This window comes from Manis javanica, chromosome 6 (genome assembly GCF_040802235.1).
Source record: "Manis javanica isolate MJ-LG chromosome 6, MJ_LKY, whole genome shotgun sequence".
Classification (NCBI taxonomy): domain Eukaryota; kingdom Metazoa; phylum Chordata; class Mammalia; order Pholidota; family Manidae; genus Manis; species Manis javanica.
The window spans coordinates 11138195-11160386 of NC_133161.1; the positions used below are offsets into that span (position 1 = coordinate 11138195).

General features: G+C 43.1%; 2 protein-coding genes and 1 pseudogene across 2 annotated transcripts; 2 read left to right on the forward strand and 1 right to left on the reverse strand.

Moving 5' to 3' along the window:
• The first annotated feature begins 317 nt into the window (after window positions 1–317).
• On the forward strand, window positions 318–1880 carry LOC140850040 (olfactory receptor 6V1-like; annotated as a pseudogene).
• A 7705-nt stretch (window positions 1881–9585) lies between these two features.
• LOC108406375 (olfactory receptor 6V1) lies at window positions 9586–10521 on the reverse strand. Its single transcript, XM_036994551.2, is given in 6 exon segments — window positions 9586–9626; window positions 9629–9826; window positions 9829–10230; window positions 10233–10269; window positions 10271–10437; window positions 10440–10521. Coding segments are annotated over 6 exon segments (927 nt in total).
• Window positions 10522–17853: 7332 nt separating this feature from the next.
• OR9A2 (olfactory receptor family 9 subfamily A member 2) lies at window positions 17854–18795 on the forward strand. Its single transcript, XM_036994511.2, has one exon. The coding sequence runs from the start codon at window positions 17854–17856 to the stop codon at window positions 18793–18795; it is 942 nt and encodes a 313-aa protein (XP_036850406.2).
• The last annotated feature ends 3397 nt before the right edge of the window (window positions 18796–22192 follow it).

Here is a 22192-nt window from a genome sequence, read left to right on the forward strand (position 1 = left end):
CATTACGATTAGCATGTATAACGTGGGGGGGGGCACGGGGAGGGCTGTGCAACACGGAGAAGACAAGCAGTAATTCTGCAGCATCTTACTACACTGATGCACAGTACTGTAGTGGGGTTTGTGGGGGGGATTTGGTGAAGGGGGGACCCTAGTAAACATAATGTTCTTCATGTAATTGTAGATTAATGACAACAAAATGAAAGGAAGGAAGGAAGGAAGGAAGGAAGGAAGGAAGGAAGGAAGGAAGGAGAGAGGGAGGGAGGGAGGGAGGGAGGAAGGGAGGGAGGGAAGGAAGGAAGGAAGGAAGGAAGGAGGGAAGGAAGATTGCTCCGGTTAAGGGAGATAGTGAAATTTCTTAAGGAAAGAATAGAGAGATTAAAGAAGAGTGAAACAAGAAATGTGGGGACACTCATACTTAGAAAGATAAGCCAGACCAGGAAATGTCAGAATTGTTGGAGAACTTAGAGCAGACTGACCTTGCAGTCAAGGGTGGAAGTAGTTTCAGAAATGGGTGATTCAGAGCCTGAAATGTCAGAGACAACAAGGAGGATGTGACTGAACACAAAAGATGAAAAGCAGTAACAAGGAAGTTACCTCGCACAGTTCCTGGCACCTGGAAAGACCTCAGCTCATAGCAGGTATCATGATTAAAAGATTATCAAATGTGGTAGTTCGGAAGTGTTTACCATATCCATGAAATGTCTTACACAGAGTTAGAGCTTAACAGATGTGTTGAATGAAATAATGAATGATGGGATACAGCGGAGGCAGAGTTTAGGAGTGGTGGTAGTGTGGAGATGGAAACTCCTAGACCTGTTCATTAGAACTGGTAAGTTCCTTGCCCTTTGGGAACTTCTGTCATTTTGAAATATGTCTTCTGGACACTGAGGTTAACTGTGCCTGCAGGCCAGTATGCTTGAGGAGCCAGGCTAGCCATCAGAGAGCATGGTCAAGACAGAGGTTGATGGCAAAATTTCATAGCTTCTCACAGGTAGTGCGAGAACTTGTGTCAAGTGCAATGAGTAACTTGAGTGCCGTCAGGGAATTTGTGCCTCTGGGATATTCTCATCTTCATGAGTTCCAGAGCCTCCTGTTTGCTTTCATCGTATGGATATATGTGCTGACTGTGCTGGGGAGCCTGGCCTTTATCATCCTCCCATGCCTTGACTCCCACCTCCACCTGACCACGTACAGCTTCCTCTGCAACTCCTCCATGGAGTCACCTCCGCACCTGTCCACTCGCAAGACCACGTCCCTGGCCGAGTGCCTGACCTAGTCTTTCCTTTACTTCTCCTCGGGCTCCACCAACTTTCTGACCCTCACTGTAATGGCCTATGATCACTACATGGCCATTTGCCACCCTCTGCACTACCCAGCCCTCATGAATGGCCCAGCCTGTGTGAAGGTGGGGGTCGTCTGCTGGGTGGTTGGGTACCTCTCCATCATCCCTACTGCCCTGAAGAAAACATGGCTCTGATTCTGCCCGCATGTCATCAACCCTTACTGCTGTGATTCTATCCTGCTTCTCAAGCTATTTTGCTCTGACACCCGCCGAATTGAATGCTCGACTTCTTCCTGCATTTGCTCTTTGTTCTGGCCACCATGCTTACCATGGTCTCCTATGTCCTCATTGTGGTTGCAGTGCTGAATATCCCCTCCTCCTCTGGGCCTCAGAAGACCTCCTCCTGTGCCTCTCTCCTCACTGTAGTTCTTCTGGGCTATGGCAGACCGTCCTCATCCATGTGAGGCCAGGCCAGGCCAGGGTCACTCCACACACCTCAGCAAGGTGATGGCTGGGATGACTGCTGTGGTGACCCCTCCTCAGTCCCTTCATCTTCACCTTCTGGAATGAGATGGTCAAGCGGTCACTGAAGATATGACCAAAGGATCCTCCTCAGAGACCCAGCAGCCCACAGATGAGAGGGCCAGAGAACACTTATCCAGTCACAGGGCATGAGGACCCCCCAGTGCAGGTGGGCCCAGGTGCCCAGGCAGGAGCTCCTCGTTCTCCTTCTTAGTCTCCCCTGCTCCCACGGCCCACAGAAATCTCTGCTCACTCACTAAAGAAAACAAATGTCAGCTCACAACATCTGAATGTCTCAGAGGCAAGTGTCTGTGAGCCTGAGATGGTCAAGGACTGGATAATTTCGAGGAGCTATGGAGTGAAAACAGTATGATAATATGAATTAGACAGATAATCCAAATAAAGCTCTTAGTCCAGGGTCTGGTACGTAGTAAGAGCTCAGTAAATGTGACTATTTTTATAAAACTGTGCTATTAAAATCTCCCCTCTCCAGTCTGGCTCTATGGTTTTATTTACATTCCTTTACATTTCTTTGTGTAACTTTTTGGGGGCATGTATTCCATTCTCATGAACTGGCTTCAGAGTCTAAGGTGGGGTGCTGAAGGTGGGAGGTTCTCTGATAAGAGCAGAAAGAGGTGGCACCCCCCCAAACAGAATAAACCATGTACCTTCTGTACAGCCTTTTCTGGGGTTGCTCCAGGAGTAGCAGCCCCACTCACACCCAGGCTGCTCACTTCTCCCTCTGGCTCCTCAAAACCTCTACCCTTTAAAGAGAAATGACTCACTCCCTGGAGGCCACTTCCCCAGCCCCTTACACAGAAAGATCATGAGAGCCCCAGGCCTAGACTTTATCCTTCCCATGCACTTTAGGAAGAAAGGAAAGCTGTACCCTCGCCCCCAGACTGGGTGCCTTCCCCTCACATAGTCTAGTACTTTCTCATAGTCTAGTTTCTTCTTCCACAGAACCTTAGGTCCATGTGCCAGACGAGGCCCTCTGAGCTTGGGTTTCCTTGAAACAGCCCGGCCAGATTACCAGGGACTTGGGGGTAAACAAAGGTGGTAGGAGCCAGGTGGGAGGGAGGAAATGGAGTGGGACTGGTGTGGTGGGTAATGGGGTGGGGGGCACATGAGGAGTCATTTCTTGGAAATCTGGGAACAGTTTATGAAGTCATGGGAAGATGGTGGGAGTAGGAAGAGCTCCAGTGTCTGATTTTTTTAAGATTGAATCTGGACTTGGCTGGGATTGGCAAAACAAGGCAAAAAGTAGATGCAAACGTCTTACTTCTGACACTAGCTCTGTTCACAGGACCTAAGGAGAGGTGCTGGTCCTAACTGGCAGTGTGGATTGTCACATGTAGGGGCCACCCCATAGAGCCACAGCTGTGAAGAAGGGGGGCAGTGGGAGGGGAGAACATCCTAGGGTGCACAACCCAGAGGCGTAAGTCTCTTATTAGGTAGCTTACTCTCTAATTAAATTTTTTTTTAAACCACCACAGGACATGTTTCCATTTCAAACATGTCCTCTCCAAAAGTGGGCACATATTTTAATTCTGCTATACAGGCCAGCAGGGAAAACAGTTATTCATCCTGAGAACTTTCTCTCCTCTATTTCTCAAGGGTCTAATTACTTACCCTCCTTGCACACTTTGTGAAAAACTGAAGAACTAAATGGGGAGCAATTATCTATTTCTGATTTGCAGGCCCTTCTCTTCAGCTTCTCCTGAAATAATCAGGACACAAATATACTCAGGTTTTCCTCCTGAGAGACTCCTTCCTGCTACTCCCTCATGTCTGTACATTTCATTCTTAAAAAGTCAAAAGTAATCAACAGCCTGCAGTGGTCTATGGCCTGTTTATAGTGTTTTTTAGGAGTGGAATCTCTGACTAGTCAATTTTGGGGAAGGTATAGCTTGCCTTGGCCTCCACAGTAATCACCCCATGACACGCTCAACAAACTTGCTACTCAGAGTATGATCCCTGGATTAACGTGAGCATCTCCTAAGAGCCTGTTAGAGATGCAGAAACTCAGGCTCTGCCCCAGACCTGCCGAATCAGAATCTGCATCCTAACGGGACCCTGGATGATTCACATGCACATTAACATTTGAGGAGCACTGATCTAGACAGTCTGATGGAAGTTTTAATCAGAAAATCGTGTAAAAACGTTCTTGTCTCAGTCTCAGTAATGTAAAGGGCTTTGGAAGAGGGAATTTGAGGATGTATTTGCTATGATTGAACCCATCCTTCCTTAACGGCTTTCATCCTAAGTCTTATTTCTCGAGACAGTAGCCAGGATTTAGGCCCCAAGATTTTCATCCTAGTCTGATTTTAAACTTCTTGAGAGACTTTGGCCAAGTGGTCTGGCCTCTAACATGCTGTTAGAACCCTGTGCGGACACGATATTTTGGATTTGGTTCCATACATTCGTCTTGATGTGACAGGGACCCCAGTGTGTATGGTATCAAATAAGGCTCCTGAGCAGACATAACACAGAAAAGAACCAGGCCATACTTTCCCACCCTGCTGGAAGCGATCTTGGAATTCCAGTTCAAGTGACTGTATTCAAGTGTCCCCAGGTTTAGAGTCACTATATACCTAAATCATTGCCTGTGGAATTCCACGGGAGTGCTGAGGTCATGCAGGGTCCCCCCTCTGAGGGTGGACTCCCCTCTGTGACACATGCTCTCTTCAGGTTGGCAGAGAGGCCCTGCTTGAACCAAGTCCAGGGATGGAGCACCCCACCTGTGAGGCAGAGGCGCTGCAGTGCCGTTTTAAGACGAAACCTTCATGTGCAGCCTCAGTGTGACTCACTCTAACATTTACCCACCGTCCAAGTTCTACAATTTTCAGTTACATAAGAAGACTAGCAAACAGATGAAGAAAGCTACATATTTCCCTGGAAAATATTCAGGCTTGTTATATGCTTCCCTTGAACAATTTCTAGACCTCTCACCACCCACATTGTTTCCTCTGGTCCCTGCACGTATGTGGGTCTTGGAACTGGTTGTGGTACTAGTTCAGACAACTGAGATACAGTGCACTGAAATGACTTCTCATGCCTTGTTTACTGCATTTCTATTAATGTCAACTAAGATGGCATTCTGTGTTTTAGGTTATGGTGTTTCTCATATTTAAAAATCACCTACACACCACATTATTAAAGCTAGCTGGCATTGATTAATAACATGTTCTAGGTACAGAAGATAGAGATATGTGAGGCATGGTGCGTAACTTGAGCTTGGAATTTCATGTGGGAAGACAAAATTATGTGTTAGCTGCTATAATCTGCAAAGCACTCTGGGAATACAAGGAGGGAGTGCCTAATTCTCCTTGGTCAAAGTGAAAGTCATCTCAAACATGGTGTCACTGGAGCTGAGCTATGAAGTGTGAAGAGCAGTTTCACAGGCTGACAAGGGGAAAGAGAATTCCAGGGAGAGACAACTAAATGTGCACAATAATGTAGACATAAAGGGTATATTGTGTAGGCAATGGAAGACTGGGGAGATGGAATTCATGAATGGGCTCTCTGAAGAGTGGTCATGGATATCTTCACTAATCAGATAGGTGTGCAGTCTCAGTCTCTTGGGGGATTTGCAAGTGCCCATGTCTCTTGATTTGCAAGTGCCCACTGAAGGATGCTCCACTCACCAAAGCCACGGACCATATCTGATTACTAAAAACTTTCGAGTGGGTACAGAGATACTGATGTGGAAACTTTTTCATGCTAGGGCACTTATGGGACTATTACCTTCAGTGCTGGAATTTTATTGCCTTCAATTTTGAAACAACCTAAGTAAGTTCAGAAAGAGTTTAGGAATAGAATTAATCCTTGAACAACTCAAGGGTTTAGGGAAGCCAACCCCTTGTGCAGTAGAAAAATCCATTCTAGCTTTTGACTCCTCCAAAACTCAACTAAGAGCCTACAGTTGACCAGAAGCTTTTCTGATACCATAAACAGTCAGTTAGCACATAGTTTGAATGTTATATGTGTTATGTGTGTGTTCTTACAATAATGTAAGCTAGAGAAAAGAAAATATTGTTTCAAATTTACATGAATCTTCAAAAAATTTTCCCAATATACTTATTGAAAACAATCCCCTTATATGTGGACCCTTGCAATTCAAGCCAGTGTTGTTTAAGGGACAACTAGTTCTGTTAAAGGGAAGTTTCATGAGGTTTGCTTCCACAGGGCTTGGCACATCTCTTACTCAAGGGAGGAGAATGACAGAGATGCTGGGCTGAGGGGGGAGCGATCCATGGGGAAGCCCAGGGCGGAGGCCGCAGCGATGCTCTGAGGGCATCTACACACTGATTGTTCAGTTTTCAGAAATTAAATATGGCATTATTAAATAGCAAACAACAGAATTACAATCAAATAGACTATGTTCAATACAAAAGTATTACATCTCAAAGCCCCTTATTATTTTACTATATTTTACTCTAATCTATGTGATTGAAGTTTGTGTCGCTTGTGTCAGTACAGCAGAAGCACTGTATAATGGGCCTTTGAGCATCTCTTCCCAGCTCCAGGTTTGGTGATGTCCTGTTGGTAGTTTGAAACTGGACGTGATGAGAGTGAAACTAACACCGTGGAAGTTGGCAAGTGCTGGAAGTCAGCTAATGCTACCGGTGGAGAGCCGGTGGTTAAATATTTTTCAGCAGACCAACACTTTTCTGCAGCGTCTGTCAGGCATTGCTCAAGGAGCCTATTTACACCAGGAAATTTAAAGCTTAAAGACTGGTGATATGACCATGGTCCTTTATAGGCAACATTGAAATTTTCCAAGTTGGCCTTCGAGAGTTTTACACCTCATCAAACTCCTAAGATCCCATGTTTGCAAGGCCTTCATGCTGCTACTAGCCACTATAGGACCCATGCCTTTTATTTACTAAGTAATTTTGTTAAAAATGATTCTTTTATCTTCCCTCATCAAAATTTCCATACTCTTGATTTCTTGCTGCCTTGTGTTCCCAGCTGGAAGTAATAAATCTATCTTTTGACTTCCCACTGGGATTTACAACGGTGACAGTGGTTTCTCGTGTTAGCCATTCAGAACCCTGTATGTCTTATGGTTTCTTACCAGAACATTCTGGGGCCGGAATGCCAGACAAATGGAGGGTGAGTGGGGAAGAAGTCATGGGGTAGGGCAGGCATTTTAGAACCGTGAAATTTTACCACGGATAGTACCTATATTTAAATTTGTTCTGAGTGTTACAAACAATCTTGTTTTCCTACCCTGTGCAATTATGTTCCAGTGTAAGCTATTTCTGTGGATGCGAAACCTCTTGCCTTCTGTCAAATGATGTTATGTAGACTAACAACCAAATCAATTGTCTCTGTCTTGTGGAAAAAATGGTTTTACAGGTATCCCCTGCTTTTCACAAGTGTGTGTCATGACACTTTGTTTTTACGAGGGGCCTACATTACTATGTGTTTGTGCTAACCAATGAAATCCAATGAGGATTTTTGGTTTTGCAAAAAAAGGCAAAACAAAAATAGCATTCAGTGTTTGTTTTGCAGTGAGCCATTACAGAGGCAGCATGCCTCCTGAGCACTGAAAGTGGCCCCACGAAGTTCCTTCCCAGGGAACCATACCCAGCATCTTAGCATCAAACTACCATAGCTTTGAATGTATCTGTGCTTTATCTCAATTTATTATGTGTATCTATTGGTAAGATGTGTCCTAAGGTATCAGAAAAGACTAGGGGAGATTATTTTTTGGAAGTGGGAACACTCAAAAATTTTCTACTTAAGTGAATGGTAATTGCTTCTTCCCTTTAGCCCTTTTGGCTTATGAAAACTTTCATAGGAACATGCTCTTTTTGGATAACAGGGGAAACTTGTGTAGTAAAGGGAGTATAACTCTGTCATGCAATGAACATTGTGTATGGACTGAATAAAAACATTTTCTTGCATTTATAAGTGTTATTTGCTATCTTTCAAATGTTTGGGGATAGTACTGTGATAAATAAAACATGAATCTATAAGTGGCCCTGAATCCATAGTTGCTTTCTGACAGTACGTGTTTCTTTCAAGTGAGGATATTAAACATAGAATTACTGTTATGAAGGGTTACTAGAATTATTGCAATTATAATTCTATAAACTTGATGGATACACACTAAATAAAGGGCCAAAAGAGTTTACACTGAGTGCCTTCAGATCCTGAAGATTCCAACTCTTAATTGAACTTTGGTTGATTTGGGTAATTAAACTTTTCATCCAGATGGAAGACGAATTTCCGAGGATAGAGAAATGGAAGTTTTGAAGAACCAGAATCTAGTGTTAGTTCTTCCATCACTTTGACCAAATCTTTTTTCCTTCTCAACCATGGTTTCTTTAACTACCGGTGGCTCAGAAACGCTGCTTGGCTGCGGCCCAAGAATCAGCATTTCCTTTCTACTTGACTGAACCTAGCCAGGTCCCTCAAGCTCATCATAGTGCCTTGTGGAGGCACTTGTTAGAAGTAGGAAAACCCCTTATCAAAATGTGTTAGAATTAACTGTACTTTTATCTCTCTCTCACAGATGGAGAAGGCTTTGAGGGTAGAATCCACATTTTTTTGATCTTCAGTGCCCAGTGCTGAGCAGAGTGCATTGTTTATGGTGAGTGATCCATGAATCTTTGTTTAATTGAATTACTGTGAGGGCAAAATGAAATGGAAAACACATGTAAGTGTAGTTTGTAAAATGTGAATATGTACAAAGGTAAGTTATTATCAGTAGAACTACTTTTAATTTCTTCACCCTCCTTTCATTTATTCTACAAATATTTACTCTACAAGGTGGTGAGCAGAGGATAATTAGGGAAAATAAATCAGTTGGTGTGACAGTAACAGCAAACGCCCAAGTCATTGATCTGACGTGTATTTGGAGGAGACATAAGACTTTCGACCAGAAGCTGAAACTTAAAGAAGCCCTCTGGTTTGAGTGAGGGGAATCCCAGCAAGAAAGAAGCAAACTTTTCAGAAAGCCAGAGAAGGAGGCACCTCAGTTAGGAAGGGGTTAGCCTGGGGTGGCACCAGAGGTACGTAACGAAAACCAATGGACCACTAAGCAAGCCACATCTCCAAAGCGAGAAGCCCGGTATCCACCAAGTGAACCCACAAGCCCTTATCTTGTTTACTTCCACATAGTAGACTTGTAAAAAGCTTGTGTTTGCAGTGAACTGGTAGTTTTTGTGGTCTTGAAGAAAATGGCGCCAGGTGTACTCTCTTGATGAGGGAAGTCATCGTGGTTTACTGGGAAATGCAGGTTAGTAAATTAAAGTGTATTTGCAGAAACATGTTAACAGAATATTTTAAATTGGGGCTGTTTTAGAAAATGCAGAAGAGGTGAAAGGTAAGAGAATATCATGATTCTGATGTCAAAGTTACTGGAGAGTTTAAAAAGTTCTTCCTTCCAAAGGGAATGGGACTTCACAGGCTTTCAGGAAGCTTACACACACACACCTGGGCTGGGTAATGTTTCTTGATCAGAGAACACTTCATGGCTGCTGTTCCGCAAATGGGAAGCCCAAGTACTTCCTTTTGTTGAAGTCCCACTCCTAGCTGCCTGGGCTCTTGGCTACTCTCAGAGTTTTTATACTTCCAGTGAATATGGGGAGCACCTCCTTGGTGGCCTATGGGAGCTTCAGGACAAACAGGGCAGCACTGAAGACTCACTGTGGTTTTCACCCAGAAGCACAGAGGAGAAAACCTTGACATTGGTCTTCCCATCCAGCCTGGTACTCTGTGTCCTCACAAAACTACTTGACTGAACCTAGACAGATCCCTCAGGCTCATCATAGTGCCTTGTGGAGGCCTTTCAGCCTCTGCAGCTGCGTAGGACTGCCTTGACTGTCTCATTGCGGAGGGTAAGGATAAAGGGATTGAGAAAGGGTGTGAGGACTGATGTCACCAAAGCTATGGTCTTGTTGACCTCCACAGAGTGTGCTTTGCCAAGCCTGACATACAGGAAGATGGTGCTGCTATAGCCAGTGAAGACCAGGGTAAGGTGAGACCCACATGTGGAGAAAGCCTCCGACGGCCACTGGCAGAGGGGATCCTCAGCACAGTGGTCATAATGTAGCCATAGGAGATGAGGGTCACTAGAAAGGAGCTGAGGACAAAAGCTAAGGACATCATGGAGTCCCCAAATTCTAGCTGGCTAGTGTCTGAGCAGGATAGCTGCAGCAGAGGTGCATTATCACAATAGAAGTGGTTGATGACATTGCCATGGCAAAAATTGAGATGAGCCCGGGAGAGGACAGTGGGCACCACGGCTAGGAAAGGAGCTGCCCAGGCAGCCTCTGCCAGCCAGGCACACACAGCCCAGCTCATCAAAGTGCCATAGTGCAGTGGGTGGCAGATGGCCACAAAGCAGTCAAGCGCCATGTCTGACAGGATGAGGAAGGAGGCAGAACCCAAGGAAAAGTAGAAGTAGAATAGGTGATGCAGCCAGTGAAGGAAATGACTCTGGGGGGTGGGCAGAAGCTCTGGGAGCATCCTGAGCACTGCAGTCATGGTCACCAAGATCTCCAGCAGGGCAAAGTTGCCCAGGAAGAAGTACATGGGTGTGTGCAGGCGGGTGTCGGCCATGACCGTGACTATGATGACGGTGTTTCCCGTGAAGGCAGGAAGATAGAGCATGAGGAAGGTCCATACAGCCTGACCTGCGGCTCGCCAAAGGGGCAGAAGCCCCAGAGGGCAACTTCCAAAGGGTGGCTCGGATTTGCCATGATCCAGGGCTGGGTCCCCGCATGGAGAGGAAACAAGACACAAAGATGGAGAGACAGAGATAGAGACATAGAGGGAGAACCACTGACCATGAAAGAAAGATAGACACAGAGGAAGAGAGTGGAGAGAGAAAGGCAAGAAGGTTGTCAGTGATAAGCAGAAGGACAGAAACGGAGAGATATCAACATGGGACCATGAGAATCACAGAGAAAGAGAGTTAGTAACTCAGAGGTAAAAGCATGGAAAGCCATTGATAAGGAGAGAGAAACACAGACATAGATTAAGGAAGACAATACAGCAACAGACATGGACACTGAGGGAGAAGGCAGGAAGGAAACAGGAGAAACGGAGAAGTAGGAGAGGAAGACCAAGTGTGCGAGAGCAAGAACCAGAGAAGGACAGGGAGGGGAGGGGGCCTGGAGAGGATTAGCTTAAGTCACCCGAAGTCCCTGAGTGCAGGCTGGTGCTGGGGGGCTCTGTGTCGCGACCCACAGGCTGTGACCAAGGCCTATCCACTTTTAAAGGGTCCCCTCAAGTCTTTCTGGGCTGGCTGTCTGTTGAGGACCCTCAGTTACTCACATTTCTCCAGATACAATCATGAAATTAGTGGAAAGGCAGAGTTTTGAATCAATCAATTAGCTTTCTTTAGGGAGGCCCTCTGGTATGTGTTAGCAAAGACCGAGAGCAGGAATGACTTGGGAGGTAAAGATTCATGGAGTAGAGAAACAGCACCTTTCCCCTCTGGTATCCAGGTTCAAGCCTTGGAACCTGGTGGCTTGTGTTCAACAAATAGCTGCAGTCATTGTTATTACTGCTATGGCTGTCAGTGACCTCAAATTTTCTTGTCCCATCATCTCTCCACCTTCTTTAGGGCCAACATGTATGTTAAGGGGTGTGTGTGTGTGCGTGTGTAAATATTTCCACAGTCTTAGAGTTGGTAGGATCCTTAGAGGTTCCGCTGGCCAGCCAACTATCCATGTATCAGTCCCTGCTGAAAGCGGCTCTTCCCACCATACAGAAGGTGGATCTAGGAGTGAGGAGTCCCTGGTCACTAATGTCAACTCACCTAGTAAATTGCTGTGTGACTTTAGCCAGTCACTCAGTCTCTCTGGGTTTTGGGTTCATCAAATGTAAATGAAGTCGTGGAAGACATTTTCTTTCCATGTCTGGCATTCTCTGGCCCTTATTAATATCAGAGTCATTCTAATCTCTTGTTTAGTACCTCCAACTATGACACTCCCCGTGCACCAGCCAAGAGAGAGAAGGTATTCCCTGCCCTGGCAGTTCTCTAGGCTGGTTCTTCTCTCTCCTCTTCCTCCTCCTCCCCCTTCCTCTCTTTTTGTCAATCTTTCTCTTATTCTCCCTTCCTCCCTCCCTTCTTTCCCTTTATTCTAGAAATATTTATTGCATTCAGAAAATATCTGGAAAAGATATAACCCTAGATCTATAACTCTAAAAAATATAAATTCAAGATGTTTCATATGGACTTAAATGTAAAAAGTAACAAATGGGATTTTTTTCCTTTTTAAATTGCCTTTGAATATGAACATAGACTTTCATAAGGAAAACACAGATTTCAAGACACTAAAAAATAGTTTTAACTGTACAACAATGAAACATTTATATGTTAAAAAAGAAAATATGAAATTAAACACAAAATAAAGATTTAACAAAAAGACTCCTGGAATTTTGATTGAAATTATATTGAATCTATAGACTAATTTGGAAAAAAATTAACATTCTAACAAAATTGAAGTCTTCTGATTTGTGAAAACAGACTATTTCTTCATCTATTTAGGTCTTTAATTTCTCTCAGCAATGTTCTATAGTTTTAACTCTTACACACAGTTTGTTCAATATATCCCCTAGTTTTTCATGTTGTTGGATCTTCTTGTAAAATATTTTTAATTTCCATTCCCAATGTTCATTGCTAGTATATAGCAATACAATAGCTTTTTATATAATGAGATTTGTCCTGTGACCTTGATAATCATTTACTGGGTCTAGTGGGTTTTTGCGGACTTCTTAGGATTTTCTACATGTAAGATTATGTCATGGATAAATAATTTTATTTCTTTATTTCCTAACTGTGTACTTTTTATTTTTCTGATTTATGGAAATGGTTAAGACTTCCAGTGCAGTGTTGAATAGAAGTTGTGAGAACAGGTATCCATGACTTCTTCCCTATCTTAGAGGGAAAGAACCAAGGCTTTCCTCATTAAACTTCGTGTTAACACCAAGTTTTTTGTTAGCTGTTATTTATCAGTGTGAGGAAGTTCCCTTTATTCCTAGTTTGAGTTTGCTCTGAGTTTTTAATCAATGAATGTCAATGTTTGCTAAATGCATTTTCTGCTCCAACTAAAATGATCAAATGGTTTTGGTCTTTAATTCCATTAACATAGTGAATTATGTTGATTAACCTCCTAAAGTTTAAGTAGCCTTGCATTTTGGGAATAAAACGTCAATTTGTAAAGGTATATTATTCTCTTTATAAATTACTGGACTTGATTTTCTAATATTTTGTTAAGGACTTCTGCATCTTTGTTCATGATGGATGTTGGTTTTTAGATTTACTTTCTTGTGATATCTTTGGTATCAAGATAATTCTGGTCTTAGCTACATGTAAGAAAATGAAACTGGTTACTGTCTAACTCCATACACAAAAGTTAACTCGAAATGGATCACAGACCTGAATGTAAGTCATGAAACCATTAAACTCTTAGAAGAAAACATAGGCAAAAATCTCTTGAATATAAACATGAGCAAATTTTTTCTGAACACATCTCCTTGGGCAAAAGAAACAAAAGCAAAAATGAGCAAATGGGACTACATTAAACTTAAAAGCTTCTGAACAGCAGAGGACACCATCAGTAGAACAAAAAAGCATTCTACACTATGGGAGAATATATTTGAAAATGACATCCGACAAGGGGTTAACATCCAAAATATATAAAGAACTCATATGCCTCAACACTCAAAAAGCAAATAACCTGATTAAAACATGAATGGATAAAAATGTGGTACATATACACAATGAAATCTAATTCAGCCACAAGAAGAAAACAAATCCTACCATTTGCAACAACATGGATGGAGCTAGAGGGTATTATGCTCAGTGAAATAAGCCAGGTGGAAAAGACAAGTATCAAATGATTTCCCTCATTTGTGGAGTACAACAATGAAGAAAAACTGAAGGAGCAAAACAGCAGCAGACGCACAGACTCCAAGAAGAGACTAGCAGTTACCAAAGGGGAGGGGTGGGAGATGGTTGGGGGAGGAAGGAAGAAGGGAATTGAGGAGTATTGTGATTGGCACACATTGTGTGGAGGGCGTCACAAGGAAGACAGTGTAGCACAGAGAAGACTAGTGACTCTGTAGTATCTTACTACACTGATGGACAGTGACTGCAACAGGGTGTGTGGGGGACTTGGTAATGTGAGTGAGTGTAGTAACCACAGTGTTTTTCATGTAAAACCTTCATGAGAGTATATATCAATGATACCTTAATAAAACAAAAACAAAAACAAACAAGCAAAAATACATAATTCTGGTCTTATAAGATGAATTGGGCAGTCTTCTTTCCAAATTTTCTAGAAGATTTTATGTAGGATTCTTCCTTAAATATTTGACAGAATACACCAGTAAAAACCATCTGAACCTATAGTTTTCTGTGTGGGAAGATTTCCAATTATGAATTCCATTCATTTTACATATTTAAGAATATTCAATTGCTCAATTTCCTTTTGAAACAGTTTTGATAATTTTTATCTTTCAAAAGGTTTTCCATTTCATCAGGTTTTTAAATTAATTTCTCTTTTAAGATATCTTAAATTTTGATTATATCTTTGGTTGGCAGTGGATCAATCCAAAATCTTTGGAGTATAATTTGGTGCCAATAAAAAGCAATAGCTACAATATGACTACCTTTTGACCTAGAAATTCCAACTCTAGGTATTTATTCCAGAAACATTAGTATGTATGGAGGATAAGTGTGTAAGAATATTTATGGCATTATTTTTCATAATAATAATGAAAATAACATGAAAAGATGATTAATTAATAGAGTATTAGTTAATAAAGAATGGGACATCCATACAATGGAATACTAAGCAAAAACAGAAAAAGTTGTGATATATTGATATGGGACAGTGTCTTTTATATATTGTTAAGTGAAAGAGAAAACATCATTAAACAGATTTTCAGAGCACTTAGGTTAAAAGGACATTCAAACACAAACCTAAGAAATGCCTTAAGATTATGTGGCAGTCTGGTTGGCTTGGACAATTAAGGAATTGAGAGAAAGATTATTCCCAATTTATACCCTTCTGTACCAACTGGCCTTCTCAGATTAAGCAAGGTAATTTCAAATGCAATCCAGAAAATGTTTTGTAACTCTCACTTTTGGTCTCCTCTAGCGTCAAACATGTTTACATTTTGTAACTTAAATTTTGTCACTTGTTCCAGGTTGTAAATACAACTGCCCACATTAGACCATCATTATGTTCTACCCACTTTGAAGAGCCCAGCTGGTGATGGGAGAAATGATATAGAAGTAAATGGGTGGAGGAATCTCGCTTGAATGCACACAGATGCACCTATGTCCAGAAGAGTGGACCCTGAGACCGTAACAGAGATTGGAGTTAGATTTAGGGACTGAACCTCTCCACTGTGTTCCAGAGGGTCCACAGGGTTGGGAGCAGGTCCTCTGTAAATGAGTGAAGGAGAAATCAGGCTTTGTAGGGGATTTCTGGTGAATTCAAAACATTGACTGAGACCAGTATATAGGCTTTTTGGTATTGGTCCATGTTTTAGAGATTAATTGTGGTGTTTCATTCTGGGAGGTGAGTGCTGATTCTGGCTCACATTCCTAAAATAATCCTGGGAAATGTCTAGACCAAGGTGGGTCTAGGTGATACCAAAAAAAGCAAAACATGGAGTTCAAAGTTCCTTGCTTTGGACATCATGTAGCGTGCTGTTACGTCATCTGGTACAGTTCACCTAACAACCAATAGGACAATCCCAGGACGGAGGAAGCTGATCCATGTAGCATTAGAAGTGGGCAGCATGAAATGTCTATCCTCTGAGAAGGCACACCCAGCAGAGGAACAAACACAAGGGAGGTTTACTTTGGCCCCGAAAGAAGGTGCCCAATAAAGGGCAGAAGGGGTGATCTGCCTAAAGTCTGTGAGACATTTTTGGAAACCTAGGTTTGGGGCCTTTGGAGAAGGCAGCAGTGGTATTGAGAAGCCTCTGATTGGTGAAATTTCAGGTTTTCCCATTAAGCAAAAACTTTTAAAAAGTTCTGCAAGTTAATTGGTCAAAAATGGGAATACCTAAAATTTGTTCTGCTCTCCTCAGACTGATTGCTTAGGGATGCCCTGAAGCTGAGCTAATTAGAAACAGGTACCTCAGTGACTAAGTCCCATTGGGAAGGAAGGAAGCAGCCGGGAAGGAGACAGAATTAGACCCTCACCTCCCTACAACGCTATTATTTCTGGACTTTTTCCTATGTTCCTTTGTGGACAATTTCCTTCTTCACCATGAGTGGAGACAGCAGCAAGTTGCTCTGGCCCCCGTGCATGGCTCAGCAATAGTCCGACAGGACTAGAAGTGGTGATGAAGCCTCCACCGATGGAGGTGAGTCTTCTTGGGGTTCTCCTCTGCAAAGGGAAGAGTAGGAGAGGATCAGGATGGGAAGTTCTGGGCTTGGCTGCCTTCTAGCACCAGGTCACCAGGAGCCTGAAGAGTGGGGTAGAGGGAGAGCAGAGTGGATGGGCTCCCCACCCAATACCCCTGCCCAGAGGAGAGCTGATTTGATTCTTCCAGACCCAATGCCAGGGGTGGGCACAGCTCCCTCACCTCAGCCCAGGTCCTTCTCTTTCATTTTTTTCACCCTGTGCTGATTATGCAGAGATCATGGGGAGCAGACCACAGAGTTCTTCCAAGAGTTCTGCCCGTGAAGTCTGTTTGCACATCAGTAAAAAAGCCACAAAGATATTGCAGAGGTCGCATCAGCAAGAGAAGGGAAAACGGTAATGCGAGGCAGGAAGGGAGCCAAGAAGACTAGGATAGGGAGGATACGGCCTGACCAGCCCTGGCCAGGACCAAGTAATGTTTAAGCATGTATCATACATCCTTACATCCATCATCTCCCAGAAGTCTTCAGCACTGCTTACTTCCATGGCTAAGGACTATTATATAGGTATAAAAACATGTCATTGTCTTCAGGGGTGTTATTTTCATAGATCAGTAGTGAAGCATAAAGTTAGACTTCCTATCTCTCTTCCTTGCTTAATTTTTTAAATTGTTGGCATGAGTAATGAAACTTCATCTTTTATATTTATTTACTTGTGTATAGTCTAGTCTCCAAACCCTGCTTGGCTGTAAGCCCCATAGGGCAGGATTTCTGTTTGTACTCTTCACTGCTGTGTTTGTACAATGTTAAATGAAGGAATGAAAAAGTGATTGCACATGTAATATTAGGTATTATAATAAGTGCTTTGAAGAAAACTAAAGTCTAAGAATGAACATGTCTTTCCTGTCTTGGTAGAGTAATTGAAAAGAACTCTCTGAGAAGATGACATCTGAGTAATGGGATGGATAAAGTGTGGGGCAGAAATCCAGACGTCTGAGTAGCTGATGGCCTGGGATCTATGATGCCTGGGTCAGTGTCATCTTCCCCTGCTCCCAAGATTTTGGAAAGAAAATGGAGTTAGAGAAGAATCAGTCTTCTCTGGGAAATTAATCCAAGTGCTAGCGCTCCCATTTGGACATCTTGCTGCTCTGTATGGGTTAATAAAATCTTGGGAAAGCAGGGATGCTGGTTTTAGACCCTCTGCCTCTTTTCTGCTGATCCCAAGGTGGATCTATGCCATACCAATAAGGATGAGGCACGGGGTTCAAAGTTCCCTGGTTTGAGCATCATGTGGAGTGCCATTGTGTCATCTGTTGCAGTTAACCCACGAGCAAGTAGGACAATCCCAGGCCTGGAGAAGCTGATCAATTTAGCATTAAAACTGGCCACTAAATGGTCTTAGACTCTATCCCCTTTTCAGAAGGCACGTCCAAAGTGAAAAAAAACAAGGAAGGTTTACTTCAGCCCAATAAAAAAAGGTTTATTTGCCCATTATAGGCAGCTAACCGTTGAGATAGATTTCAGCTGACAACAGTTAGGTCTGGCTTTGTGCAGATAATAGTAGGAGAATCTCACCTGATCACCAGGTTGAACGAAGTTCTCATCCTAATATGTCTCTTATCTCTTGAGAACAGAACCATGTGGAGCAGTGTTACCTCTCTTTTGATCTATAATCAAGGAACAGAAACAAGAACTAGTGATGAGCAATCACTCTAGTGCTACTGAATTCTATCTTCTTGGTTTCTCTGGGTCCCAGGAACTACACCACCTTCTTTTTGCTGTATTCTTTTTCTTCTACTCAGTGACACTGATGGGAAATGCTGTCATCATCGTGATTGTCTCTGTTGATAAACGCCTGCAGACCCCCATGTATTTCTTCCTTGGTCATCTCTCTGCCTTGGAGATTCTGATCACATCCATGATCGTCCCACTGATGCTCTGGGGGCTGTTGTTCCCTGGGATGCAGACAATACCTCTGACTGCGTGTGTCTCCCAGGTCTTCCTGTACCTTGCTTTGGGGACCACAGAGTTTGCAATAGTGGGAGCGATGGCTGTGGACCGTTACGTGGCTGTCTGTCACCCCTTGAGATACAACATCATCATGAACAGTCAGACCTGCATCTGGGTGGTAATTGCCTCATGGCTGTTTGGGCTCTTTTCTGAAATCTGGCCCGTCTATGCCACATTTCAGTTTACTTTCTGCAAATCAAATGTATTAGACCATTTTTACTGTGACCGAGCGCAACTGCTCAAACTATCCTGTGATGACACTCTTTTCACAGAGTTTGTTCTGTTTTTAATGGCTATTTTCATTATCGTTGGTTCTCTGACCCCAACAATTGTCTCCTACACCTACATCATCTTCACCATCCTTAGGATGCCCACCGCCTCTGGCAGGAGGAAGGCCTTCTCCACGTGTGCCTCCCACATCACCTTTGTTGTGATCGGCTATGGCAGCTGCCTGTTCCTCTACGTGAAACCCAAGCAGACGCAGGCAGCCGAGTACAATAAGGTAGTTTCCCTGTTGATTTATGTGTTAACCCCTTTCCTGAACCCTTTCATCTTCACGCTCCGGAATGACAAAGTCAAAGAGGCTCTTCAGGATAATATGAAACACTGCTGTCAACTCTTCAAGAATTAACTATTCTCTCAGGTTTAGCTGGTATGATTCTCACTATGGATTATTCAGTAAGCTAGAAAACCCTAACTCCTATCTTACCATTATCATGATTATAAAAGTCAAATATTGCGTGCAATTCCCAGTCAGGCCATGGGAGTAGACAAGGCAGGTAAGAATGAAACTCACCTCTGCTTCCTAGAACATCACAGTCAGATTCCGCTACCTCCACTGTTGGACTCAGGGAAGCATATCCTTGGGATGGGAGGAACTAGAGAGAGGAAATGCACATAGTATGTAGATTTCTTTAGTCCCATTAGTTTGCTTATTATCCATTTCTGAAAATCATTTTCTGGAGGAGGAAGGAAATGGGAGGGAGGTGAGGTGTGGAGATGACATCATCAGGGTACAAAGGAGAGAATCTCACTTAGTTTCTTCACCAAATGTTGTAGGTTTTTTCCCATATAATTGTTCAATTTCTTGGCAAAGAGGCCATATAGATTTTAAATATCCATGCTTCTCTATTTGTCTGGTTATGTACCATATTATCTTGGGCTCTGAGTACCAACTCATATCATCCTGATTTGGTACACGAAGTCAATATAGTGTCACACACATTTTCCTCAGAACAAAAGTAGAGTAAGCATCAGGGGACTGGAATGTTTCTCATTGGCAAATCTTATGGATATGAAAATATCTGGGGATAAAAATGGGGCTAAGTCCCTTTGCTTCCTTGGAGGTAATGTGGAAACCTGTCCTCTTTGTGGTCTGTCACCTCCACGCCTTGCTCACCCCGTTCACCCACCAGCTTGCCTGCTTCTCTTTCCTCCCTCCCGTCCCTTTCCAGCTCTTGTGTGCCTCTTTTTCTCCTTCATCTTCTCTCCTCGCTTCCCCATGAGGCAAGCTCTGGCCTCCCCTGGCTAACGCATTCCTGTTCCTCCCCTCCTCTTCCATCAGCATTCCCGTCTTCTCCTGTGCCTCCAGTGATGCAGTGCCCCAGTCTGCTTCCCTGGGCACCCTGGGCACCTTGCTGATATTCTCACATGAATCTGTCTAAGGAGAGAATCAGAAATCCCTCTATGGTTGTGCCTAGGACATGAGCGAAGGAGAGTGCCAGGATAAGGAAACAGGGAGGGAGCATTAAACATCTCTTGTGCCAGAGGCAGGTTTTTGTGTTTTGTATGTGATTCTGAATGAAGAAAGCTTACTATCTGTATTAGTCTGCTTGCGCTGCCAGTACAAAATAACATAGATTTGGTGCTTGAAAGAACTGAAAGTTATTTCTGACAGTTCTGGAGACTGAGTGTCCGAGATCAATGTCCAGGCCAATCTGCTTCCTGGTGAGAGCTCTCTTTGTGGCTTGCAGATAGCCACCTTCTCTCTATGTCCTCATATGGCCTTTCCTCATTGTGTGCGTGTGCGTGGAGAGAAAGTGTGAGCTCCGGCATCTCTTCTTATGAGGACACTGATCTTGTCTGATCAGGGCCCCACCTTCATGACCTCATTTAACCTAAGTACACCCTTAGAGGCTCCATCTCCAAGCACAGCTGCACTGGGGTCAGGCCTCCAGCACAGGGATTCTGATGGGCACCAACATTCAGTCCATCACACTGTCTGCCACTCTGCCCCTGCCCCGCAAGCCAAGCTTATTCTCAAGCAGAATGCATTTTCTATCTTCACTCTGGGAACTGAGAGGCAGGTGTATCTGTCGACCGGGGGCTCTAATTTTTCCCAAGCTTCAGGTGTCTGCTAGAGAAAAATGAAATAAGGTGCTTGTGTGAGAGACACAGAATGCAAGCTCTCATAGACCCTGCTGAGTTAATGGGATGAATTATCCAAGGACACATGCTGAAAAAGTCAGTGTGCAAGGGTAAAGTGTTAGAACTTTAGAGGGATTTAAAAAAAAAAAGAAAATTAGAAAAAGATGACTGCATCTAGTGGTATGATAAATTGGTCCCTCTCTTACTTATCTGTGGATTATTATTATGATTCTTTCCATTGAGTTAAAATAAAAGTATGTGTGTTGATGTGCATTCAAATAGGAAACTGGAGAGATCGGGAAGATGGAGAGAGACTAGATGGTGAAGAAATATCAAGATAACAGACCATGAAATGTGTAGTTAAAAAGGATGTGACTGAATACAGAAAAATGTACATGATATTAGAAAGGATGATTGCATTTAGAAAGAATGAGAGTAGACAGGACGTGAAGGGAAGACACCTGGAGACAGGGCTTGGGAGTGGGGAGCAGAGGCTGGGGCTGGTACAGCTGTGAGAGTTAATGCAGGCAAACTCCAGGGACAACTAGCTCAGCTGGCTGACAATAGGGCAGAAAACTTAGGATCCAATAGGAAAGGATAAAGAATACTTCTAAATATCCCAGATACAGCAGAACTACTAAAGAGTAAAATTTAACTTTTAACAACAAATACTACTATTACTGAGAACGTACCTCCATACCTCCTGCTGATGACATTGCACACATTAATTCTAATCTTCACAACAATCTTGCTAAGAAAAGGTTATTATGGAGCAGGAGGCCCACAGAATTAACAAACACAGCTTGAAAGTGAGAGAAGTTGTATCTGAATTGGGTCTATCTGATGCCAAAGCAGCATCCTGGTGCTCCCCAACCATTGTTACTCTGAGGTGCTTGCAAATACATGCGCACACCAAGCATTGTCAACCAGCTGAATAAGTAGATGGCTATGTTTAAATGTATGTAGTTGGTGAATAAAATGCCCATCCATTGATGATTTTGCAGTTTTGTGTTGTATGAATTTTCTCAACTAAGGGATAGTAAAATGATCCACTTTTTAACTTTTAGTGTCAAATAGGGGATTTTCATAATTTGTTATCATTTGAAAGAGAGCCCTGCAACTAAAGGACTTCATCCTGCCTCTACAAGCCAGCCATGTCTTGCATCATATTACCCAGGTTGGGTATACCCTGCAGACCAATAACATACCCCCAGTATGCACTCTGAAGTCCTCCACAGGGTGCAAAAAGGCACGGTGTGCTTTATACAGATGTATGACTGTGTGTTGCACAGAGGAATACATTACAAAACAAATGAGAAAGAAAGGCAAATGGGCTGAGTCTGGGTGCTTACCTGGAATCTGAATGCTGTTAACTATGGTGAACAGAGGTGATATGAGAAGTCTTTTGCTTGAGATATTTTCTGCTTGATTATAGTTATCTTAATTATATTTATCTCATTTTTCCCAGTTAATTAAATGTTAGTAAACAATTACTGTGATTGCCTACCCACCGTCAAAGGAAGAACCAGAACCTCCAGGGACCACTACCAAGTCCCTTAGTTGTGTACCTTCTCGGAAATGTGTATACACCCCCACCTAGTGGTGGCCGTGAATCACGCAGCGGTGGTACCCGGAAGCTCTCAGGCAATAAACTGCAAAGC